Below are 24,160 nucleotides of genomic sequence, written 5' to 3'. Positions count from 1 at the left end.
ATTTCAAAATGGGCGTGGCTCCGCCCTTTTTCATTTAATTTGTCTAGGATACTTTTAATGCCATAAGTCGAACAAAAATTTACCAATCATTTTGAAATTTGGTAGGGGCATAGATTTTCTGACGTTAACTGTTTTCTGTGAAAATGAGCGAAATCGGTTGAAGCCACGCCCAGTTTTTATACATAGTTGTCCGTCTGTGCTTCCGCATGGCCGTTAACACGATAACTAGAGCAAAAATCGACATATCTTTACTGAACTTAGTTCACGTACTTATCTGAACTCACTTTATTTTGGTATAAAAATTAACGAAATCCGACTATGACCACGACCACTTTTTCGATATCGAAAATTACGAAAAATGAAAAAAATGCCATAATTCTATACCAAATACGAAAAAAGGGATGAAACATGGTAATTGGATTGGTTTATTGACGCGAAATATAACTTTAGAAAAAACTTTATAAAATGGTTGTGACACCTACCATATTAAGTAGAAGAAAATGAAAAAGTTCTGCAGGGCGAAATAAAAAACCCCCGAAATCTTTGCAGGTATTACATATATAAATAAATTAGCGGTATCCAACAGATGATGTTCTGGGTCACCCTGGTCCACATTTTGGTCGATATCTGGAAAACGCCTTCACATATACAACTACCACCACTCCCTTTTAAAACTCTCATTAATACCTTTCATTTGATACCCATATCGTACAAACCCATTCTAGAGTCACCCCTGGTCCACCGTTATGGCGATATCTCGAAAAGGCGTCCACCTATAGAACTAAGCCCCACGCCCTTTTAAAATACTCATTAGCACCTTTCATTTGATACCCATATCGTACAAACATATTCTAGAGTCACCCCTGGTCCACCTTTATGGCGATATCCCGAAAAGGCGACCACCTATAGAAGTAAGGCCCACTCCCTTTTAAAAATACTCATTAACACCTTTCATTTGATACCAATATCCTACAAACACATTCTAGAGTCACCCCTGGTCCACCTTTATGGCGATATCTCGAAAAGGCCTCCACCTATAGAACGAAGGCCCACTCCCTTTTAAAAATACTCATTAACACCTTTCATTTGATACCCATATCGTACAAACAAAGTCTAGAGTCACCCATGGTCCACCTTTATGGCGATACCTCGAAAAGGCGACCACCTATACAACTACCACCACTCCCTTTTAAAACCCTCATTAATACGTTTAATTTGATACCCATATCGTACAAACACATTCTAGAGCACCCCTGGTCCACCTTTATGGCGATATTTCGAAACGGCGTCCACCTATAGAACTAAGGCCCACTCCCTTTTAAAATACTCATTAACATCTTTCGTTTGATACCCATATTGTACAAACGCATTCTAGAGTCACTCCTGGTCCACCTTTATGGCGATATCTCGAAAAGGCGACCACCTATACAACTACCACCACTCCCTTTTAAAACCCTCATTAATACCTTTAATTTGATATCCATATCGTACAAACAAATTCTAGGGTCATCCCTGGTCCATCTATATGGATATATCTCGAAACGGCGTCCACCTAGGGAACTAAGGATTACTCCCTTTTAAAATACTTATTAACACCTTTCATTTGATACCCATACTGTACAAACGCATTCTAGAGTCACTCCTGGTCCACCTTTATGGCGATATCTCGAAAAGGCGACCACCTATACAACAACCACCACTCCCTTTTAAAACCCTTATTAATACCTTTAATTTGATACCCATATCGTACAAACGCATTCTAGAGTCAACCCTGATCCACCTTTATGGCGATATCCCTAAATGGCGTCCACCTATAGAACTATGGCCCACTCCCTCATAAAATACTCTTTAATGTCTTTCATTTGATACACATGTCATACAAACACATTCCAGGGTTTCCCTCGGTTCATTTTCCTACATGGTTATTTTCCCTTATGTTGTCACCATAGCTCTTAACTGAGTATGTAATGTTCGGTTACACCCGAACTTAACCTTCCTTACTTGTTTTTTTTTTTTCACCAAAACCGACAAATGCACCCCTTCACGTACGTGCCTGCACAAATTACGGTAGCAAAACGTTGCAGCATGTAGTTGGTTGTAACTTTGGATGGTAGAATAGAGATAGTTGAATCAATAGAGCAAAACTGCGTTCATTGGACGACGAAAGTGTTAGCAAAAGTTTAAAGGTCTCTGAGATAGGTTGATATAGTTGATGTGTTTAAGTTTATGTGAAGCGAAGGCATTGGCTTTGGTATATTTTCACTGATAAAGCAGGCATGGAATGATATGGGTAACCTAAGAAACAAGGAATTCCCTATGTGACCTGGTTTTTCTGTACCTGGTACATAAGCTGCAAATATGCGAAGTAATATAAGAGCCAAAACAATTATTGGAAACCATCATTATCCCGGTTAAAAAATATAAAAGCGCTCCAAATGATAACTTGCTGACATCAAAGATCGAATCGCCGCGTTCCGCCTTTGGCGGGCTTCGGATTTCGTCTATTTGGAAACCGGCATTAGCAGCGAAGACATAGACAGCTAATATATGAAACGAATAATCATTCTTGCCAAAAATTGCTTCTTTTGACTGCGGGAGCAATTGCAAATTATTGTCTTCTTCGACGAAAAAGAGCTTTCTTTGGAGTTATGGAAATTTTCGAAGATGGGATGGTTCGAGGAAAACTTCTGCGATGCCAAAGGAAGTTTAGCGATTAGCTATATGGGACTTAGGCAGGTATGAGAATAGTGCAATCAAAGCGAAAAGGCATACCTGGCTAGTTCATGTATAGATGAAGACGTTCCGGTCCAGAGCGTATATCTATCGATACCCATATTTGATAGCAGATGCAGATGCTTTCTCTGATCTCGTATCACAGCTCGGCCTAAATCTCCTCGGACGTCGCTCCATGATTTTTTATGTTTTATCCAATGTTACTATAGTGATCCAAAACATACATTTTTCTTAAAGTCCTTGATATTATTGCGGAAAAAAGCTCCTTTATTTAGATCATATCAAAGTAATAACTAAAACAATATGTGGCATAGTGTCCCTTACCATCTACTCTTTTGTGAGCTGCTTATATTCCAAATATTCACGTTATGCATTGCTGCCTATATTTCTACTGTACGGACCGTCCGAGACGAAGTTTTGCTTCATTGGTATTTGCTTATGGGATAACTTTAATTGGTGTGAAGTCTTAAAAACAGTAAACTTCTATTCCAATATCGTGTGCTTACTACTTTATTTTCGACAGGCACGCCTCAAAAATGGTTAGCAAGACATAGGGCCCTATAACCTTCATCGTTGGTAGTTTATCGATCTCATAAGTTCATTATAAAACTGAATTAGGAAGGAAACAGCGCATCTCCGAGTTTTTTCAATGTCTGACATGCTTTGCATAGATCGCTGCAAAAGTCGTTGGATCATGTGGTCCACTTGTGTCATACCGGAGTACTCCATGGATTACTCTGATGTATTGCTGAGGTGGAGTATATGGTCCAGTCAGTGGCGGATTTACGGGGGGGTTTTCGGGTTCAAACCAAAGATGGTGTAGAAGTGAGGTATTTTCGTACCTTTTTTATGACATGAAAATTCGTCAATAAAATATGGCTGTAGAATCAAGCTTATCGGCCGCCGTGGTGTGTTGGTAGCGTGCTCCGCCTACCACACCGTATGCCCTGGGTTCACACCCCGGGCAAAGGAACATCAAAATTTTAGAAATAAGGTTTTTCAATTAGAAGAAATTTTTTCTAAGCGGGATCGCCCCTCGGCAGTGTTTGGCAAGCGCTCCGGGTGTATTTCTGCCATGAAAAGCTCTCAGTAAAAACTCATCTGCCTTGCAGATGCCGTTCGGAGTCGGCATAAAACATGTAGGTCCTGTCCGGCCGATTTTTAGGGAAAATCAAGAGGAGCACGACGCAAATTGGAAGAGAAGCTCGGCTTAAAATCTCTTCGGAGGTTATCGCGCCTTACATTTATTTTTATTTATTCATTTTTGGGGAACAAAACACCGAGATTTTCGAAAATTAATTGGTGTTTCATGTAACGGCTCTTTATATGTGTTATGAATGCACCAAGGAATGGAATATAGAATGCAATTCTATAATAATCTTCGACGCTCTCAGTATGAACGTTGCATCTATTTAATTGATGTTTACTGATGCATGGTTTCTTTTGTAGCGCAACTCTCTCAAGGGGTTGCCAGCGCATTATATAGCTTATCCCACCCAATTCTCAACCTCACCTACCCGTGGCGAATCCTGTTTCATTAACAACCGAGGATCTGGCGACCCCGAACTCCTGAAGGATCAAGGGAGTGGGAGGGCGGTATGGCCTAGAAGGTTTCATGTGGTCATAACAAATCGTTTCCGGAGATGGTCGGGCTGGTACCATTATTCTGCTTGTTACCGGAACGTACCGGATCTGCATCCGGCAAATGAACATCGACATCGATATCACTCCCCTTCGGCAGTGTCCTTATCGCTGCAACAACAACAGCAACGTTTGGAATTGCACGCTACAAATAGCAGCTTGAAACCGAGAAGCTTGTGCTGAAGTTTGGTCGTTTTTCCCTTCTGCTATCTCTTCAAAGGCTTCGAATATTGCTGACTGAAATTCAATGTAAGTAGATACCGTTTCATGACATTGGCCCATCTTGTTGGACAGACGCTTTGTAATTACAGGTATAAAGGAATCGAGCTTATCTGGAGCCACGATAGATTGGTATTGAAAATGAGCGAAATCGGATGATAACCACGCCCACTCTTTATATATATAACATTTTGGAAAACACAAAAAACCTGATTATTTAGTAAATAATATACCTAGAATGTTGAAATTTGACGTGTGGAATGATATTGAGACTCTTGATGAAAATTTAAAAAAAAATTTTAAATGGGCGTGGCACCGCCCACTTGTGATAAAATCAATTTTACAAATATTATTAATCGTAAATCAAAATTCGTTAAACCTATCGTAACAAAATTCGGCAGGGGGGTTGCCTTTACTATAAGGAATACTTTGAAGAAAAATTAACGAAATCGGTGAAGGACCACGCCCACTTTTATATAAAAGATTTTTAAAAGGGGCGTGGATGAATAAAATAAGCTATAGCTTTGCAATAAAAGAGCTTTATATCAATGGTATTTCATTTGCCATGTGGATTTATATATATATATATATATATATAAAATAAAATATATATATAAAATAATAGGATATTATATATAAAATAAATAGGAAAAACTTCAAATTTTAAAAAATGGTTCTGGCAACTCCCCTTTTATGACTAAGCAATTTTCTATGTTTCGGAAGCCATAACTCGAGAAAAATTAGTTCAGAATAGAACCATATGTATATGTATTATACAAAACAAACAACAACAGCATTTCAAGTGTACAGCTGGGTATGTAATGTTCGGTTTCACCCGAACTTAGACTTCCTTACTTGTTGCATAATCGAAATTTTTTTCCGGAGAACGTTTTGCCTTTTTGGCCATCAGTAAAAATCAAAATAAATGCACCCTGCCGACATCATGTTACAATCAAATATACGACATAAAATAATGAAGTAAACCCCCCCGAAAGTACAATCCTAGATCCGCTACTGGGTCCAGTCCTAGGACATCGCAATGTTAATTGCACCATATTTTATGTATGAATTGTGGTTAATTTTGGAGAACTCGCTTGGTCCATAGCGAGTACTCTATACATGCATGCATGGAGTACTCGCGATTTTTGCAGGGATGTGTACACCAACAGTTACACACATACATAGGGTATCTTATTATTACTGAACGAATAATTCCTCTTTTAGTCCTTTTTTGCCTTTAGGGTTGAAAATTTCCCAGCAAATATTTTATATTTTGGAAATTTTCCATGACTTGGAAAATTCATTTGACCTACATGTTGGTTTTGTCATTAATTTATGAATTCAGCGGAAGGAACTTTACTCCGAAACGCACATCCTTTGACACTTTCTCATCGACAGCGGGAACTCCTTTATCGTCCTTAAAGCTTTAGGTCGCTACTGCAGGACATTTGCTTGAATTCAACAAAATTTCCACCATTGCGAAGAGGAAATTTTCTAAAATAATATCCCTTAATAAAATATACCTGTTTTATCGCAGTAAGGAAACTCTCCAATATCGTAAAAACTGCAATACCCACAGCAAAGATGTGTACAGAAAAAAAGAGGGATGTTTAAGAGAGTTGAATTGTTGGTTCGTAGTATAAATCGATTCGAATGCTACAATCAGCTATAAGAACTTCTACATATATACATCTATAAAGGTAGTTTAGTATGCTAATGCACCACTCAGCCGTCGCAGTAACTGCGTGCCAGTTGATTTAATATCAACATCCCTATTAACTGGCGCTTAAGTGCTCCTCCTCACTCCTTATGTAGCCTTGTTGTCGTCCTGGATCTCTCGGTCCATAAGAGCTTAGAATATTTCCGCGGTAGGCATACTTGTCGTAAGAAACGATTAAAATGCAGAGACCCAAAGATTCGAGAAGTCGAAAAACAAAAACGTTCCCGAGTTAGTCGGCCTAGGACCAAATTCATTTCCAGTAAAGCACTGCCCACATCCGCAACACTCCCCTAAACCTTCGTAAAGTTTTTGCGGTTAAAAAGAAAACACTAGTGTGAACTAAAATACTTTCACAAATATTCGACCTTTCGCTCGCCCTCGGAGCCCTTTCGAATTTCTTCAAGTTCCTTGTTTCTTATTTCAGTATTTCTCATTTATGAGTACCTTTTGTTGTCCTTGTGCCAAGTCCCGTTTTTTGCTGTGAGTGAAATATCTACGAGGCCCTTCTGTCTCACATTCCTTTCGTCTAAGTATGCATCCCCTACCCCCTTATCTCTTTAACATTCACATTCACCCTGACAGCAGGAAATTTCGTGGAGGCTGAATTTTCCGTGAGTATGACCAAATCCCTATTTCTTGCCCACCCTGGCGAGGGCAGTCCCCTTAGTTTTTCATAAAAATAAGAGGCATTATCCAAGTTGACTGCGTTATCTACTGGTGAGTCGGCGCAAATATATGTATAAACTCGCTTTGACCTTAGTTGTGGCGAGACGTTTATTCACAGCTATGACCGACAGTACTTTGTGGCGAAGTTTCTTACCCACAAACAAACAAAGTCCGTGGCTTCTAATCGTCGTTCTGCCATACCATCCCATTTGGCGGTGTTACCAAACTTCATGAGGACATCAACCAACCGGAAAACTGTACTTTCTCCTGCAAGAGTTCAAACCTTTCAGGAAAATGCCCTTAAATCCAAGTCTTTAAACGTTTGAGCCGGTCGTCATCAGAAAAGAGATCTTATCCAACACTGGGCACCTAGCAGCGATGCCTTCCCCATCGGGTTAGGCGGTTAGAATGTACCCGCGGTAGATATGCCTGTCGTAAGAGGCCAGTAAAATACCAGATTCAAGGGGTTGTGTAGCGCAGCGCAACCTTTCAGGTTGCCAGCGCAATTTATAGCTTCTCCAAACCAAATTGTCAACCATATCTTCGAGCGGCGAATCCGTTTTACTAACATACGAGGCTCTGGCGACCCGAAGCTCCTCATGGAACTTGAGGGTGAGGAGGGAGGGATGGCCTGAAGGTTTAATGTGGCCATATAAATCGTTCCCGAGATGGTCGAGCTAGCACCTTAATGGAGCTGTGTTACCGGAGCGTACCGGATCTGTATCCGGCAAAGGACCATCACATTGATAACACTCCCCAAAGCCTTCGGGGAGCAACCTTATCGAAGGCTTTGGGGAGTGTTATCAATGTGATGGGGAGCAACCTTATCGGGGAGCAACCTTATCGGGGATTCAAGGGGTTGTGTAGCGCAATATATACCTCCCCCAACCCAATTGTCAACCTCACCTTCGAGCGGCGAATCCCGTTTCACTAACAGACGAGGCTCTGGCGACCCCAAGCTCCTCATGGAACTTGGGGGTGGGGAGGGAGGGATGGCCTGAAGGTTTAATGTGGCCATATAAATCGTTCCCGAGATGGTCGGGCCAGCACCTTAATGGTGCTGTTACCGGAGCGTATCGGATCTGTATCCGACATCGATAACACTCCCCAAAGCCTTCGGGGAGTAACCTAATCGCTACAACAACAACAACAACAGCAACCTTATCGCTACAACAACAGCCATGCCTTGGTGCGTGTTTATTCTTATAAAGCTTCTTTCATATTTCTAAACCTCTGGTCATAGATTTTAAAATTGCTGGCCGTTACATCTTATTATTCTTCTATCTTTCTTCTATAGTAAAATAATTATCCCTATCTAATTGAAACACTACCGCATTTATAGGCTGGCATATATGTACCTGTATCTATACTTGAATAAAAAAAAATCATAATTAGTTCGTCAGGATATTCTTGTTACAAGGATATTTTGAATATTCCAGGTACTTCGAAATTTTAAAAAATGTAATGAAAGCCAAGAAAAAAACCACTTAGGTCCCACCGAGACTTGAACTCGGATCGCTGGATTCAGAGTCCAGAGTGCTGGCCATTACACCATGGAACCTCTTAACGGTACATTTCTTATCACAGTATTAAATGACACTAACAGTTACATTTGTGCGCATATGTAGGGACATGCGAATGTTAGCGAACAGATAACAGTAAAGTGCATCCTTGCTGTTATCGATAGAGGAATGCAAGAACAAGCAGAGCTGCCAACGATATGCTATTAATGCATGCTTTGTGCAAGAAAAGTTGAAGGAGCTGCATATGAATGCTTGCTTTTGTGAAGGAAAATTTCTTCACTCACTAACTCATACCTTTCCCAAAACCCTCTTACTATTGCTTCATTTTCGATTAAATAAAGAACACATACAAAATATTTTCATGCACATGGAATAACTTTTATTGAATGCTTTGAGTATTGAATACATTGAGTATATTGTATTGTTGAATAAATTGAATATTTTGACTACTTAGTGGTATATTATCCCATGTCGGCTGCCGCTTCGAAAACGCCTTTTATCAGAATTCGGTTGACGAAGTCCATATCTCATAATCTGTTTCAAAAACCGCCATAATAGCGTTTGTGAATAAAAGTATGAGATAGAAAGAAATTCGAACATGGGAATTTCTTCATACTCATTTTGAGTAAGGTCGTTTTTGAACTGGCAGCCGAAACAGGGTTATACTCCACTAAGGTGTCGATTTTAAATTGAATACTTTTATTAAATATTTTACGTTGAACAAAGATATATATATTCTGCAGTAATTTAAAAAGTAATCAATTTCTTCAGTCTAAGCGAATAGAGTTGAATATGATTCCAATTCAAAAGTAATTTAGTTCTTTAGGCAACTGTAAAAGAAAATAGTAGTTTTTTCCATACTATTAACAAAATACGATTCCATATAATAACACTAAACAGCAATTCGTTGGGATTGCTAATAAACTGATTACTTTTTAGACATCTTGAGACTAAATTTATTTTCCAATGTTAGATTTTTACCCAGCTCTGATACTTAAGAAAAAACACTTTAGCTGCATAAATGTTTATCGATTATTTATGCTAATATGCAGTATATTTATATATGTTTATTTATTTTTTTTTTTCAATCTTCTTTCCTCCGTTCCTCCCTAGCTGGCCACCAAATTTAATTCAAAGCAGTCGAGGTGAGTACTGCAACACCACGCTCATAGAAACTGTGTGGATCTTGACCAGCAGCTACGGCTAAATCAACAGTGAATAACAGCTCAGTACGTGTGGAGTTCAAGTAGACTGGCAAAGTTAGTTTACTAACGCGCACTTCAGATGTAGCTCTGGAAAAAAGCCCAAACAATTATAGATGAGATTGGAAATTTGTTATATTATTATAATTTCGAAAACTTACTTCACCCATTTGAGTACAGTGAGTGGCAAGTCCATCATAATTGTTGAAGCCAACAGGAGTTCGTTATTTTTGCATTGTGCGCCTTGTAACTTCAATCCGGTCACACCAAAGCTGCTATCCTTTTGATCAGGATTAATGCTCGACTCGGTAATAGTAACCTCCAAAGCTAATTCCTCCAATGACCAGCTGTTAGCCTGTGCAACGCATTGGCGTGTTGCGGTGATGTAGGCTTCCGGATTCAACAAACCGCCTAACCAAACGGGGAATGTCTGTAAAAGAAAAGAATGAAATACTTATATTTTCGAACATTAAAGTTAGCGGCAACAAGATTCCGATTGGGGCCAGATCGTTCTGTTCATCCATAATCCAACAGAGTAAAAATTTCCTAGTACTAGGCAGACTGTTGTAAAAAAACATCGAACAATTCGAACATTGGAAGAAATGCTTAACTTTTAAAATAAAGCTAGAACGCTCGTATGTGATATCTTATTTGGTTTCCGAGATGATCCTGCTACTTTTTTACTTCGATATTTTCAAATATATAGAAAATAGTTTCGAAGAGTTTGTAATGGGTTTAAATTAAAATTAGGCGTCCGCCTTTTCAAATTAAAAATTTTCGAAAATCTTAGAAGGTTTATGTCTAAGAAATCACCTAGAAAGCGAACCAACTGGTACCTCGATATTAAGTATCTAAAAGGGTCCATATTTAAGTATGGCAGTTTTTCAAACCATAAAAGCTTTAACATCTAGAAGGTGTTCGTAACGAATGATAAGGCGTTTGGGATAATCAGAAATGAATTTAATAATATTAAAACAGTAATTTCCACGAACATACTTCAGATATAGATTTTAGTTTACCTGCAACTCCTTGGCACCTGCCTGCGACACCAACTTTGATACCTTCTGTAGCTGCTGCACACGATTACTAAAATCAGTGATCCATTGTATAACGGTGCAACCCACTGGCACAGTATAACGTTTCCAACCCTTGGGTATAATGCCACGTACCAGCTCTGACAACATGGAGCGATGATGATTGGTCTGTTTCTTTTCGCCTTGACAAATCAATACGACATCTTGTAAATCGGATATAACAGTTGTAAGCAATTTAGCGCCCGAAGTAACTTCACGTTCAAAGTAACGATATAAGGGATCTTTGATATTCTCCACTGTGCGCTTAAGTATTGCCAAATTTTTGGGTAAAAGTTCTAACCAAGCAGTAGCCGAATTATGTAAAGTCTTCATCCATGAGGGGCGCCCATCTTCTTGACGTGCTGCATTTGCATTAGCTGCCTCTGCGTGCTCTTCCACACTATAGGCCAATTCGTCATCATCCTCAAGTTGTTGCATTTTCAATAGTTTACTAACCAAATCTGTGCCACGTGTCGTTAACAACACTTTTTCTGCATTATTTGGCAAACCCAACCAAGAAGGCGTCTGACGATCAGACAAATTCTCTATCCATTTCAAGAAATGGTCACGTCGTGTGCCATCGGGCATTGTTATATGACGCTGGCCACCGGCGCCACCATCAACATTGGCCACAAGTGCAAAATCGCTTTCGAAACTGCGTGCCGTAAATAGTTTCTTTAAGAATGATGTTAATAAACGTTGATCGAAATCATTATCAATTTTACCGCCATAGATGGATTGCGATAACAATGTGACTATTGCGTCCCATGGCACCTTCTCTGGCGGCAAATTAGTGCGACCCATTGCGGTCGTATCGATCCAAGTGTCGAGTGTGTCACAAGCGACGCGCAAATCCGATTCATTGAATTCGTATTTTTTAGCCCAACCAAGTGGAACATACCGCAAACGTTCCTGCACAATGGCATGAAACCAAGCCAGCAAGAAGTACAAACGTGCACGTTCGCTGGGCGCTTTCATCATGCGCGCCACCGGTACAGTTGAGAAAGTGCGCAACAAATTTGCACGTATGCCAGGTGGTGGTTCAAAAACGAAAATACGGCCTGCGCGTAACAAGTTCACAGGCACCTTGGGATTGATTTCCATGGTAAGGAATAAACGGAAGCCCGAATGCGGTTGCAACGAATGCAGTTTCTTCTCTAATTGCACCAACCATTGTGGTGCCAAATGTACATTCTTCAACAAAACCCAGCGTCCACTATTGCAAGCCATGTTGATGGCGCGTTCAGCTTGATTAAAGCCTTCAGCGGAACCAATGGCTATGCTAGAAATTTGTTTATTCAATTCGACAGCCAAATCATCCACACGTCCTGAGGCATCAAAACCTGGCACGGAGCACAAGAGTGCAGGTGTATTACAATTCAATTGCTTCTCTACAACAGCGGACAAGTCTAATTCTTTTTCAGCATTCGGCATAAAATCTACGCCCAGCACAGCATCGACAACTTTATGTGCGGCCGCGATAACGCGATCGGGTCGAAAAGCTTGTATTAAGAGCAACTGATGTATGGCGCCAACAATTGGCGTTAATGCCTTCGATTCATCCCACAATTGTGGTACACACTGCTCTGGAGAGCTTTGCTGCAGCCAAGCGCCGATTTCGGGCATAGATTTCAGTTTTTCGACCAATTTGCGGAAAATTGGTAGACGTGATTGTAAACGATTAACACTTTCAATTTGCTCAGCAGATAGACCTTCAAGTGGTGTGGGGTTGGCGAGTAGACCTTCGCGACTACGTAAGAAGAAATTGAATTCAGGGTCTAAGTTCTGTTCGGAAGTGCCCTTTAGATGTATTTTGCACATTAACAAAGCAAATGTGAGGCGATCATTGTGCAACATGCCACGTGCGACGCGCTCATAGCACACCTGAAAAGGAAAATTATATTAAGAGTTAAAAAAGTGAAAATAATTCTAATCAAATTCAAATAATAAACACCTGGAAAAGATCTTTGGTAATGATACCCAAACGCTCAGAATATTCGCTCTTGCCATCCAATTTAGTATTGTTGTACAATACAGTCGAGAATATATCTAAGAACATCTTTAGCGAATACTGATAAAGGAAATGCACTTGATTCAAGCTATCCATTGTGAAGTAGATATTGCTGCAAGCCACTGATAATGGCAAATACTGTTGCGATACAGTCTCAATTTCTGCAATAACCTTATCAGTCTCATCCACCTTCTGATTGATATCGTATGCTTCCTTCTTCAAAGTCTCCAATGTAGTAATCACCGAATCATCATCCAATATCTTACCCTTTGCATCATTCAAAGCCTGCAGTAAACTCTTTTCAAGCTGACGCAAACGTAAACGGAATTCACCTTGCAATTTTAGCAAATCTGAACGTTTCTCATCAATATCTGGACGTTCCGCTTTCAATACCTGATTCAAACATTGTGATTGCAAAGAGCTACGCGTAACAGTGAAATTGACGAAGGTGACACGCGAGCAAATATCTGGTGGGAATTCTACTGTTGGGTCACGTGTAGACAAAAAGATTACGAATGAAGGCGATAAATCTATATCCTGATCTCCCAACGTAATAAGTACACGTCCACCAGTGCGTCGCAACTCACGATTTAGTACGGGATTCAAAATCGGATCGTAGTTTTCAACATCTTGTACGAGTAGTGGATTACCAAAACGTAACGCAGATTCTAAGTTCTTACGGAACGAATCATCTAAGAATGAAGTCTTTGTAATTTTCTTGCCAGCATATTCGTTGAGCAAGAACGTAGTAGCTTGTCCAGATGGATCAATAATGAGTGGATACCGATTGAATCTCTTAAGCATAATTGCGTTTTCAGTGCACAAATCATCTGTTGGCAGTGCATTCGCCTGCCAACGTAAACGTTCATCGGGATTCGATAGATATTCGGTGCGTGCCATATCAGCACGATATTGTATGTTGGCAGATTGTAGATGCTGACACCAAGTGGTGAAGAGATTCAAACGATAATGTTGGTCGAAGTAACCACCTAAAAATTTAAGTTAGAGTGAGTTTGGTTGGTGTTTTAGTTATCGCGGAAATTTTCTCGTATATACGAAATGATGAGCTTAAAAAAGGAGAAAACTAAATCTTATTAGTCCCACCTTTTGAATGAATTGAATTATCAGACACATTCAAGTTCGCTATTTTTTTTTTCTAAGGGGGCTATCCACTCTTGGCAGTGGTTTAGCAAACACTCCAAGCGTATTTCTGCCATTTAAGGTTCTCAATGAACACTCATGTCTTGCAGATGCCTTTCAAAGTCAGCGTAAAACATGTACATACATAGGTCCCGTCTAGCCAATTTGTAGAAAAAATTTAAAAAAGAACAACCCAAATTGAAAAAGAAGCTCGGCCTAAAATCTCTTCGGAGGTTGTCGCGCCTTGAAATGAAATTTTGCAAACTAAGTAAACTAACGGCCTATTAGTATGGCGTATCAGGTCCCGTCAAGAATATTGAGCGAAATTGAATCCCAACATAGACCAACTGATTAGCCTTACCTACACATCACCTTTTTTCGATTTTAAAGCCACCTTCTATAGCGCGAAAATAAGCTGCCTATAGTTCGAACTTATTGCTTTTATAACTTCGTGATCAAACTCTCAAATTATACTTCCTGTATTATTTCATAACAGCTTAAATGCCACAAAAGTATAGATAATATCCGACAATTAGTATTATAAAGTGTTTATAGAGTACTTAAAAAGTGAATTATTCCAAAGCAAAGTTCCAAAAATGTTTAGCTTTATAGCATTAATATGGGAGGATTTACATGTTCTAATTTTCCACTTCTGAAAGTGTTTCTCGTTTTTTTATACAACAATTTCACATCTTACCATAAGCAATAAAAGCAGCCGAGAGCAACACATCACCAATAATAGTTGACATTTGTGATTTAAATGTTTCGCTAGTGCTCTCCCAACGTTCACGTTCAATATTCAAACTCTTGAGCAAAGCTATCGAACGATCCACTTTAGCTTGTACATTTTCCAAATCGGTTTTAATAGCCTGAGCCTGCGAGATGAGTTGTGCGTATTCCTCCTTGTATGCAGCGATACTACGCTCCAACTGCTCAACTAGATCCTTAGTTTCCTTAGCACTTTGCTTATTTACATCAGCTTGCTCTTCCAACGAACGCAATTCTTCGCGTAACGGTTCGACGCGTTTTAACATATCGGCGTATTCGATCTACAAGGAGAAGTTAAAAAAAAGTATACAGTATTACTTATTTTTTATTAAATCAATGAAAAGCTACCTGTGCGATTGCCCATTTGACCATAGGACCACAAGCCATACTGGCGCGATTCACTTTTTCAAAATTATAATCCGGATTGCTTAGATATTTGCTCTTCATTTTTTCACGTACCTCATCGCTAAATTCGTTGTAATATTTTATTACAAAATAAAAAAAAACAATTTTAGTTTACAAACATTAACATTTGATTTCTTCCATTATAATAATGAAAAGCACCAATCCAAAGTGTATGGCAAGCAAGCAAAGCGTTTACTACTTATTAACAAGAAAAAAAGTTGGTAAATAAGAACCAAAACCAAAAGAGAGAAATTTTACGAAATTAATGGGATTAAAACTTTACAAGTTAAAATAAGTTAAGCTGACACCGTAACGATAAAAATCAAATAAAAACTAAAAATATGTATATAAAAGTGATCCGAACCAAGCGACGAACGCTCTTCTGTATCTACTACGCAACGCTTCGGCAAAAACTACTAAAACGCGTTCAACCAATTGCAATGGGGGAGGGGAAAGCTAAACTTCATTAAATCAGAAAAAAACTACAAAAAAACCAATTTAAAAATATAATTAAGTTTTGCTTTAACAAAAAATAAAGTGAGACTTTGTATAATTGATTGAATAGCTTTGAGCTGAATTACTTTCAATTCGAATTCACTATAATAGAACTTCGAAGTTTTTAAAGTACAAAAAGTTTAAATGAGATAGCAGTCATTTTTAATTTCCAAATAAAGTAATACAAAGATCATGAAAAATTCAAGTTTTCCAACATATGCTTCGACTTTCGAATTCGAAAAAAAATGTTTATGTGATTTCAAAATCGATCGGAAATTTTTATGAACACCGTAGCAGGTTGTTAGTTTTTTATCTCTCAATTTGCGCCAATTTTGTTAGAAAAGCGCGGTCACTGCAAAAATAAACAGATACAAAATTTTCGCATTCGAGAAAAGAATTCGAAAATTAAAATATTTTCGAAGTGGTTCCTTTTCATTTTCTTATGGTGAACGAAAATGTTTCAACAATCCAAACTTTAGATTGAATAGAGAAAAAATAACAGACATTTGCCATTTTTCTAATTTGAGAAAATTTTTCGAATTCGATTTAAAAAGCTAATTTGATTTTCTCAAATCGATAAATTTTTTTTTAATTTAGCCTTGAAAAATTTAATATATAGTAACTTAATTTGAAAATTTAAAAATCGATTCGAGAATTGTTTGTGCAAAAACGGAACAAGCACGTTAACTTTTTCCCAACGTGAACCAAGCAGTTTTTTTGTAGAGCGTACTTTTTCAAATTCGTAAGAAAATATTGAAAATCTAACAAATTTGTAAGTTGCCAGTTTTTAATATTGCACGAAGCGAACAAAATATATGTTTCTGGAAAAAATTAATAAAATTTTTTATCTAAACAGTAAACTTATTATTGTAAAAAATTTCAAGGCTATCAAAAATCAGCAACATTAAACTTTTTTTTTCCTAAGCAATCAATTATACAACTCATTAAAAAAATAAAAATTCTAATTACTTAAAATCAGTAAAATTTGTAAACAAAAAAAATCTAACTCGTTATACTTAATATAACATAAAATTGTTTTTATCATGCTTACGTTATATTTTCAGTATTGAAGTTAGATACAATTGAATTTATAAAGTTTTCTCGCATTATAACGGCACGTATCGACTTCCAGTCCGTAGCATTTTCACCCAATAGCAGACAGATTGATTCTAAAGCCAATTTCACCACCGATGGTGGATTGGCCATGGTTCGAACTTCAACAAGTTGTTGTTTACGTATCGATTTAACGGCTAAAGTGAATATCAAGCGAGTTATAAGTAATGTGTGGTGAGTAAAAGTAGTAGGACACATGACATACATACATATCTATATGTTTTGTTTATTAACGGTTATTTAACTAATTTTATTAAACTAGAATAAGTGAGAGTTATATTTCAGTTTTTATTAAAAAAAAAAATATCAATTGTTGATTGTTGTTCATTTTATGTGTTCAATCCAGTTTATTATCCTGCTTGTTTGGTGCTTGGTGAGCTCTTTTAGTATTAGCTTATGGCCTTCTCGTATATTACAAACAAAAGGTTATCCTCTTCAAATTATATCCTACAGACGAATTTATACGTTTTTTACAATTTAGTTTTGATCGGCTTGCTATGAACACTGAACTTACTAACGATTTTCGAAAGTAATGTTTTTTAAATTTTAGCACACATTAAGGTTGTCCCTACTCGTTCGGTATACTCAGCACAAAAGTTTGACGATTTTTTAATTTCTTTTTTTAAGTAAGTATTCTTACTTCCACACAAACAAAATGTATGGACGAATAGCAACTTCGATACTAGTGCTACGATTTCCGCTCGAGAAGGCAATGCTCTCTAAGTGCTTATTTTAAATCGAAAGCCTTACTTTGAATTGTTCTCTGAAATTTAAATTGCGTTTTCAGCAAACCGATTTTAAGTAGTCATTCATGTCAAATGGTTGTTTTTTTTAAATGTCGGTACGGTGAACTTTTATTCAAAAGATAACAAAAATCTTCGAAAAGGAAAAAAATTACCTATTGCAAAACAGTCTTATTGGAACGGTCTCGATTCCAACCTTCAATCAATTTGACATTGAATGATTCAAAGCAGTCTTTAAATGCAGTGGTGAACCCATAAATACCCGTACCTAAATATGGAATATTTAAAAGTAAGACTTGTGCCATTTATGTGAACACCGCTGTATAAATTGTATTATAAGTACTAATAGCTTACATTACGTAAATATAAAGTTAAAGCTTAGAGTTTATAATACAGAAACTTACTTAGTTAGGTATATGCAGTTAAATCAATAAATTTACAAATATTTTAAAAATATTATCATACATACATATTTAGTATATAATTAAGTATTAATTTGTGCACAGAAAATGCAAAATGTGATGAACGCATTATTTTTGTTTAAAAATGGACGATGCATAAAAAAACAAGTCATTAAAGGAAAATTAAACAAAACTTTATTTGTTTAGAAAATAGGAAGTAGAGCTTAGTAAAAAATCCCAGAGCTGTTATTTAAGTTATTTGCATAAAATATTTAGAAGCATATGCTGAAAATAATGCATGCTAGAGTAAGTATCGATTTCAAAATTTGGACGTACAGCTATGATCACGAAAACAGCAGAAAAAAGTATTAAATAATTTTATTAAAATTTTTGTTTCTGTTATTTATTTTGTTAATTTAAAAACTTTAGTGAATTGCATAATGGAGGCTATGCAAACACATTAAAAAAAATTCGAAAAACCCGAAAATTCGAAGACTATAAAACTTTTCTTATTTTCGAACTTTTTCGAAAACGTTTTTGCAACTAAGACAGAGTGTGTATCAGTGTATCAGAACTGGTTCTACTTAGAGATTAATTTGATATCATTTTAAAGTGCATTTGGGACAATATTTAGTCCATTCCAGGGCTTGTGCAGCAAAATTATACTTCATATTCGAATAATTTCAAAACCACTTCAGAAATATTTGCGTAAACATTTTGAGAATAATTCTAGACCATTGGGGGCGCTATTTGTTAACAGGTCTCGGTTATTTTATGAATCAAGCAGGCTTGCAATCCAATTTTTAGAACTTTTTCGGCATCCTTTTGGAACAATTCCGTAAAAGCAAACGGATTAATGGGCATCGGCCGGTATCGGCTCTCATCAAATGTGATATTTAATGTTAATTCGATATTCTTGTGTAGATATTTTTTCAATAATAATTTCGAAACATTTTTTAAAGCTCGCAGAAAAATTAAAAATAAAATCACAAAATTTTTACTTAAGAAACAATACATTTATCCTTCTCCTTTGTTGGGCCAAAATCACCCGCACTTCAAAAGTGCGTGCTCCCAAAAGTTTCGGAAAACGATAAGTAAACATGTCAACAGTTTTCCTTGAGAGATATAAACAAATTTTCGAATAACAAAAATGGTTCGAAACTTTTTTGACATTTGATATATATATTTTTTTTTGTAATATTCTTTTGCCATCGTCTATGAACCGATTAATCGGGAGCGGTATCGCTGGGCTTCCACATTTTAGCCCACTAATCGGCATCAGCCGAAAGTCCGGCATCGGTCGGACTGTACAATTCCATATCATTTTCCGCACTACTTTTGAGGCTTAATGTAGCAAATTTGTTGGAGCCAATTAAAAGAGCAGTATGGGGGAGTTAGTTTATGGAACAAATAGGCGTTTTGGCCATTTTCGCATTACTTTCATAGGATGTTTTCGGAACAATTCCGATACCGTTTCTATATTATTTTCGGACTAATTCTGGATCATTTATTGGGGACAATTAAGTATTAGTTCTGGTACGTTTAAAGAACATTTGTGAATCTTTCCAGAATTTGTGATAGCTTTGAAGTTCTTTCAGGAGCTTTACCCCTATTATTTTAAGAATATTTCGGTATGCATTTCAGAACAATTTAAGGATTTTTTTTGTTTCATTTCGGTGTTATCTAGAAATTATGTCGCTACAATTGCGGCAATGTTTTCGGTATCATTTATTTCCTTTTGTGGGATCATTTCGAATTCGTACAGAATCATATTTTTTCGGACTCATTTCTAAGATAATTTCGAAATGTTAACAAATTATTTTCGGAAACATTTGAAGATGATTCCGGGGTTGTTTCCAGATTACGAACAACTACGAATTTGAATTTAAACTCAAGTCGTTATCGAACCCATATCATTTTAGGATAACATACTGTGAGCGTCAAAATAAAGTAAACACCTCATATTGCTTTAAATTGTTTTTATTATATTTATATAAACACAGTTTTATTAAAAAAATATTGCATAATTCATTGGTCATTAAGGCAAAATTTAATTCATTAAAAGAATTAACGAAAACTAAAACACATAAGAAAATAACTCGCTTTTTATAGAAGTGCACCAGTTTTTTCGCGTCAAAATGAAGTAAACGGATTTCTTAATGATAAGTAAAAGTTTATATTTAATACTTTGTTTGTTGTCCCTTTGACTTTATCACAGCTGCTAATCTTCTGGGCATCGAGTCAGCCAGTTTTTCCGTGAAATCAGGTGAAATTTTACTCCATTCATCCTGTAACACCACCTTTAGGTCATTCTTGTAAGAAATGTTCCTTTCTCTAATTTTTCTGTCGAGATGTTCCCACAGGTGCTCAATTGGATTAAGGTCTGGGGATTGTGGTGGATGATCAAGAGCTTTCGAAGTACGATAGAGCAACCACTCCTTCACAATTTTGGAAGAGTGCTTAGGATCATTGTCCTGTTGAAATATCCAGCTCTGCGCTAAGCCCACTTGCTCCACACTAGGGTGACATTGTTCTTCAAAATGTCAAGATAATCTTCCTTTTTCATTGTAGATTCAATAAACACAAGATTACGCCGATGCCGCCATACATCCCCAGACCATTACGGAGCCTCCACCATGCTTTACTGTTTTGATAACATTTATCACTAAAGGCTTCATTCTTACTCCGCCATATCTTTGGAGGTTTTTTGACACCAAATATTTCAAATTTACTTTCATCGGTAAAAATAATGTTTCTCCAAAAGGTTGGAGACTCATTTATATACTTTTTGGCGAAATTCATACGCTTACCTTGGTTGACCTTCGATATATAAGGCTTTTTACGTGGTACTCTACCATGTAAGCCATTTTGGTGTAGTGATCTTCTAACGGTGCTAGCGCTTACCGATTTACAAATGGTTAGCGCAGCATGCCTAACGCGTACTGATGATGAAGGCTTAGCACCCTTCGAAAGGGATTGATCTGCGCAGCTATGGCAAGTTGTCTGAAAAATTTTCTACTTACTATTCCAAAAACAAAATACAATTTTTCAAATTTAGAAAAATTAAAAAATAACAATAATTATCATTAGAAAAAAATTATTGTTCTGGCCTTGAGCTCGATTCGAACCTTGAATGATTTATCAATAGGCCGATAAAAACAAAAAACGATTTACTAGAAGTTTTTTGATATCTTCAGCTATTTTAACAGCGCTGGAAGTCGGATTCGCTTTTACTTCTCTAACTATAGCTCTTACTTTTACGTCTGTAAGATGTTTTGGACGACCTGCGCCGGGCAAATTCTTTACGGTATTGTATTTGACATGCTTGTCGATGATTTTTTTTATTGTGCAATGATTCTTTCCAACAATTTTACTTATTTCTCGCAAAGATTTGCCTTTCTTGTGTAAATCTATTATGATTTCACGCGTCTCAATTGAAGTTTGTCTTCTCATTGTAAATTTTAGACTATTTAACGTCGCAAATATTTATTTTTTGATAGTTGTTTGGAACGGCACTTTCCCGTTAAATAATAAACAAACAAACTATTACGGAGATGCTGCCACTTTCGCAATTCAAGGATTTTTCCTTTTAGAACGATGCCACTGTTAACTTTATTTTGACGCGTAAAAATGGGTATATTTGAATAAAGAGTGAATTAAAGTCTAACGTGCTTTTTGTTTTGTTTCATTGTTTTAAATAATTCAATACTTCTTTAATTACTCTATAATTATGCAATATTATTTTTTATATATCATTATTTATATAAATATAATACATATTTTTTTAAAATAATTTGTGGTGTTTACTTTATTTTGACGCTCACAGTACTTTCGAAACAATTTCGGTAACTAATTAAAACAATATTAGCGAGAATCCTTAAACTACTTCGAACTTGATTTCAAACATAATTGAATTCGATTAAGAAAACACGGACTTGATTCGGCATATGTCTTATGCAAATATAATATACATCTCAAATTGATCAATTTATTTTTAAAAAAATGCATACTAAGCCAATTTCGATGTTTGCATGAAAAAATGAGTGACGTGTATACAAATGTTAAATTTGGTTGTTTTTTTTTTCTTGTTTATATATATATATATAAGTATGCAAGGTAGTAGTAGGCGGTGAGTGGAAATTTTGAATTTTGATTGACTAAGTAATACATATGTATACGTAGTATGCATATCGGCAGCTAAGTGGAAGATCGCGCTAACAATCAGCAGTGATAGAAGTGATCGTCCACCCAGTCGTCAATATGGAATTTTTGTATTATTGTTGTTATTTTCAATAAATAATGAGTTTTTCCGTACGTGATATGCTCAGTTTTCAAATTAACTATGGATGGTATAAAGCTATCTTTGACAAGTATGCCACGTATCGCTTTCCAATCGGTGGCGGTCTCACTAAGCAGCTCACAAACTGATTCCAGTGCTAGTTTAACAACAGCCGGGGGATTAGCCATGGAACGCACCTCAGCCAAGTGTTTCTTTTTAATGGCGCTTACAGCTAAATTTGTTTATAGTAAAAAATTGTATGTTTTAAGGATAAGGAAAATAAAATTTAAAATTAAAATAAGAAAATAAGAAACAACGCGACTTGAGTAAACATGTTGGACATATAAAATTGTGTGTAATACATACATACATATGCTGTTGTAAATTCAAAGTATTTATACAATATGAATTTGCTAAATATAAACTTAAATTTGTTGAACAAATTATTCGAATATGATTAATATCTTACTTCGAACCACTATTTATTAATCGTTTACCTTGTTGTGCATCTATTACAGCCGGTTCTACTTGTGCTAAATCGGCCATTACATATTTACGCTTCTCCTCAATCTTCACAGTCTGATCGGCCAAACGTATTTGTATCTCTTGTGATTGTATCTTCTTCTTCTCTGCCTCTTGTTGATCTTTGAACATTTGTTTCAATTTAGCATTGGCTGCTTCATTCTTCGCTTGCAATTCTTGTTTCTTTACAGCCAAGGATTTTTGCATTTCTTCTACCTGCTCTACAGTTTCAGCAATCTTATTAAGGCCCACATTTAAATGTAATTGTTGTTCTTCCAAATCACTGCGTTTCTCATTGTACAACTTAACAAAATGATGTATAAAATCTAAATAATGACGTGGTGTAACAGCCATTGTACGTCCACCACGTTTTGCCAAACGTGCGTTGGCTTGGTGGAGCGTTTGATGTACATATACACAACTATTAATGACAGCATCACGATGTGTTGGTCGTGCTGGTACCAAGGGGCAAACGGATGGAAAGAAGTCTGGTGCTGACCAACTTTGTTTTTCTAAGTCAACGCGTGTTGTAAATTCTTTGCCCACTTGGAAGAGTGCCGAATCAGACCAATCACCAAACCAGTTCAGTACACAACGATTGAAGAGTGCAGGTGACGTGGCAGCACGATCTTTAAGGCCATCTGTAGAGGGATTCATGGTGAAGACGACGTGTAGATTGCGCATAACTTGTTGCGTGAACCTGTCGAATAATTTCAGTGTGATTTTCATTGTATTAAAATTTAATAAAACTCTACAACTTTTCTAGTAGTGTTTCAGAAAACCAGAATCGTATTTCCCAAAAAGTGAATCGCAATTCAATTGTATTTGTGATAATTTAAAAAAACGGCAAATGAATTTTATAACGTTGTACACTCGGTTGCGTATTGGAAAGCAAACAATATTTCTCCGTTTTTCGAAGTTGTTATATGTAGCCAACAAAGAGATTTCCTCGTCGAAGTTAACCTTCGAAACAAACATTGGCTTTTGAAGTTCGAAATTAAGACCATTCCAATATATTTTTTATTTATTGTGTTTACATATAGTCAACAAAGCTATTTCTCCGTTTTTTGAAGTTAGCCTCCAAAATAAAGAGAATGCCAGTCGAAATTCGAAATTGGACTCATCCTAAAATTTTTTATTTTATATATTTTAATTTATAGTGTTTATTAATAATAAAAACATTAGTTTATTCGTCTTTCAAATTCTTCAGAATAAGATATTGGCTTTCGAAGTTCGAAATCGGGCTAATCTTAACATCGACCCTAGAAAAAATTAAAATCGAATCACCCATAAGAGGAAAAGCTACTGCCGATTTTGCGTTTTTTTAGGTAAAGCCCGGACAGGGATCCACTAGACGAATTTTGATATCGGATTTCGACTCAGTGCATAAATATTCATTGGGATGTCACTTTGACAGATCCGCCACCTTTTTCAACTATTTAAAAACAATGGCGCATAATCATAGTCAAAATAAAATAGATTTTAAATTTAGTTGCAACTTGTTGA

At 36.6% G+C, this 24,160-nt stretch overlaps 1 protein-coding gene and 1 non-coding gene across 5 annotated transcripts in view; both read right to left on the bottom strand.

The window, feature by feature from the left end:
* Positions 1 to 8,468: 8,468 nt before the first annotated feature.
* Positions 8,469 to 8,540, bottom strand: TRNAQ-CUG (transfer RNA glutamine (anticodon CUG)). The gene has a single exon. It is a non-coding gene; the product is annotated as a tRNA-Gln (tRNA).
* A 316-nt stretch (positions 8,541 to 8,856) lies between these two features.
* Dhc64C (dynein heavy chain, cytoplasmic) overlaps positions 8,857 to 24,160 on the bottom strand; it is a 50,172-nt gene continuing 34,868 nt past the window's right edge. For 2 of the 4 annotated variants that reach the window (XM_067756819.1, XM_067756821.1), the window contains 8 exons: positions 22,630 to 23,354; positions 22,169 to 22,364; positions 15,045 to 15,162; positions 14,626 to 14,977; positions 12,732 to 13,777; positions 10,724 to 12,661; positions 9,866 to 10,134; positions 8,857 to 9,794 (listed from right to left, as the gene is read on the bottom strand). In XM_067756819.1, the coding sequence (XP_067612920.1) occupies positions 9,629 to 9,794; positions 9,866 to 10,134; positions 10,724 to 12,661; positions 12,732 to 13,777; positions 14,626 to 14,977; positions 15,045 to 15,162; positions 22,169 to 22,364; positions 22,630 to 23,354 (4,810 nt within the window). In that variant the 3' untranslated portion in view covers positions 8,857 to 9,628. Of the gene's footprint in view, positions 9,795 to 9,865; positions 10,135 to 10,723; positions 12,662 to 12,731; positions 13,778 to 14,625; positions 14,978 to 15,044; positions 15,163 to 16,647; positions 16,847 to 22,168; positions 22,365 to 22,629; positions 23,355 to 24,160 lie in introns of all 4 variants that reach the window. The other 2 variants (XM_067756818.1, XM_067756820.1) reach the window with 1 other exon arrangement.

Source organism: Eurosta solidaginis, chromosome 5, assembly GCF_040869045.1.
Source record: "Eurosta solidaginis isolate ZX-2024a chromosome 5, ASM4086904v1, whole genome shotgun sequence".
NCBI classification, from domain to species: domain Eukaryota; kingdom Metazoa; phylum Arthropoda; class Insecta; order Diptera; family Tephritidae; genus Eurosta; species Eurosta solidaginis.
The sequence above is the reverse complement of the archived record's forward strand: the minus strand, read 5'-3'. Positions and strand labels throughout refer to the sequence as shown.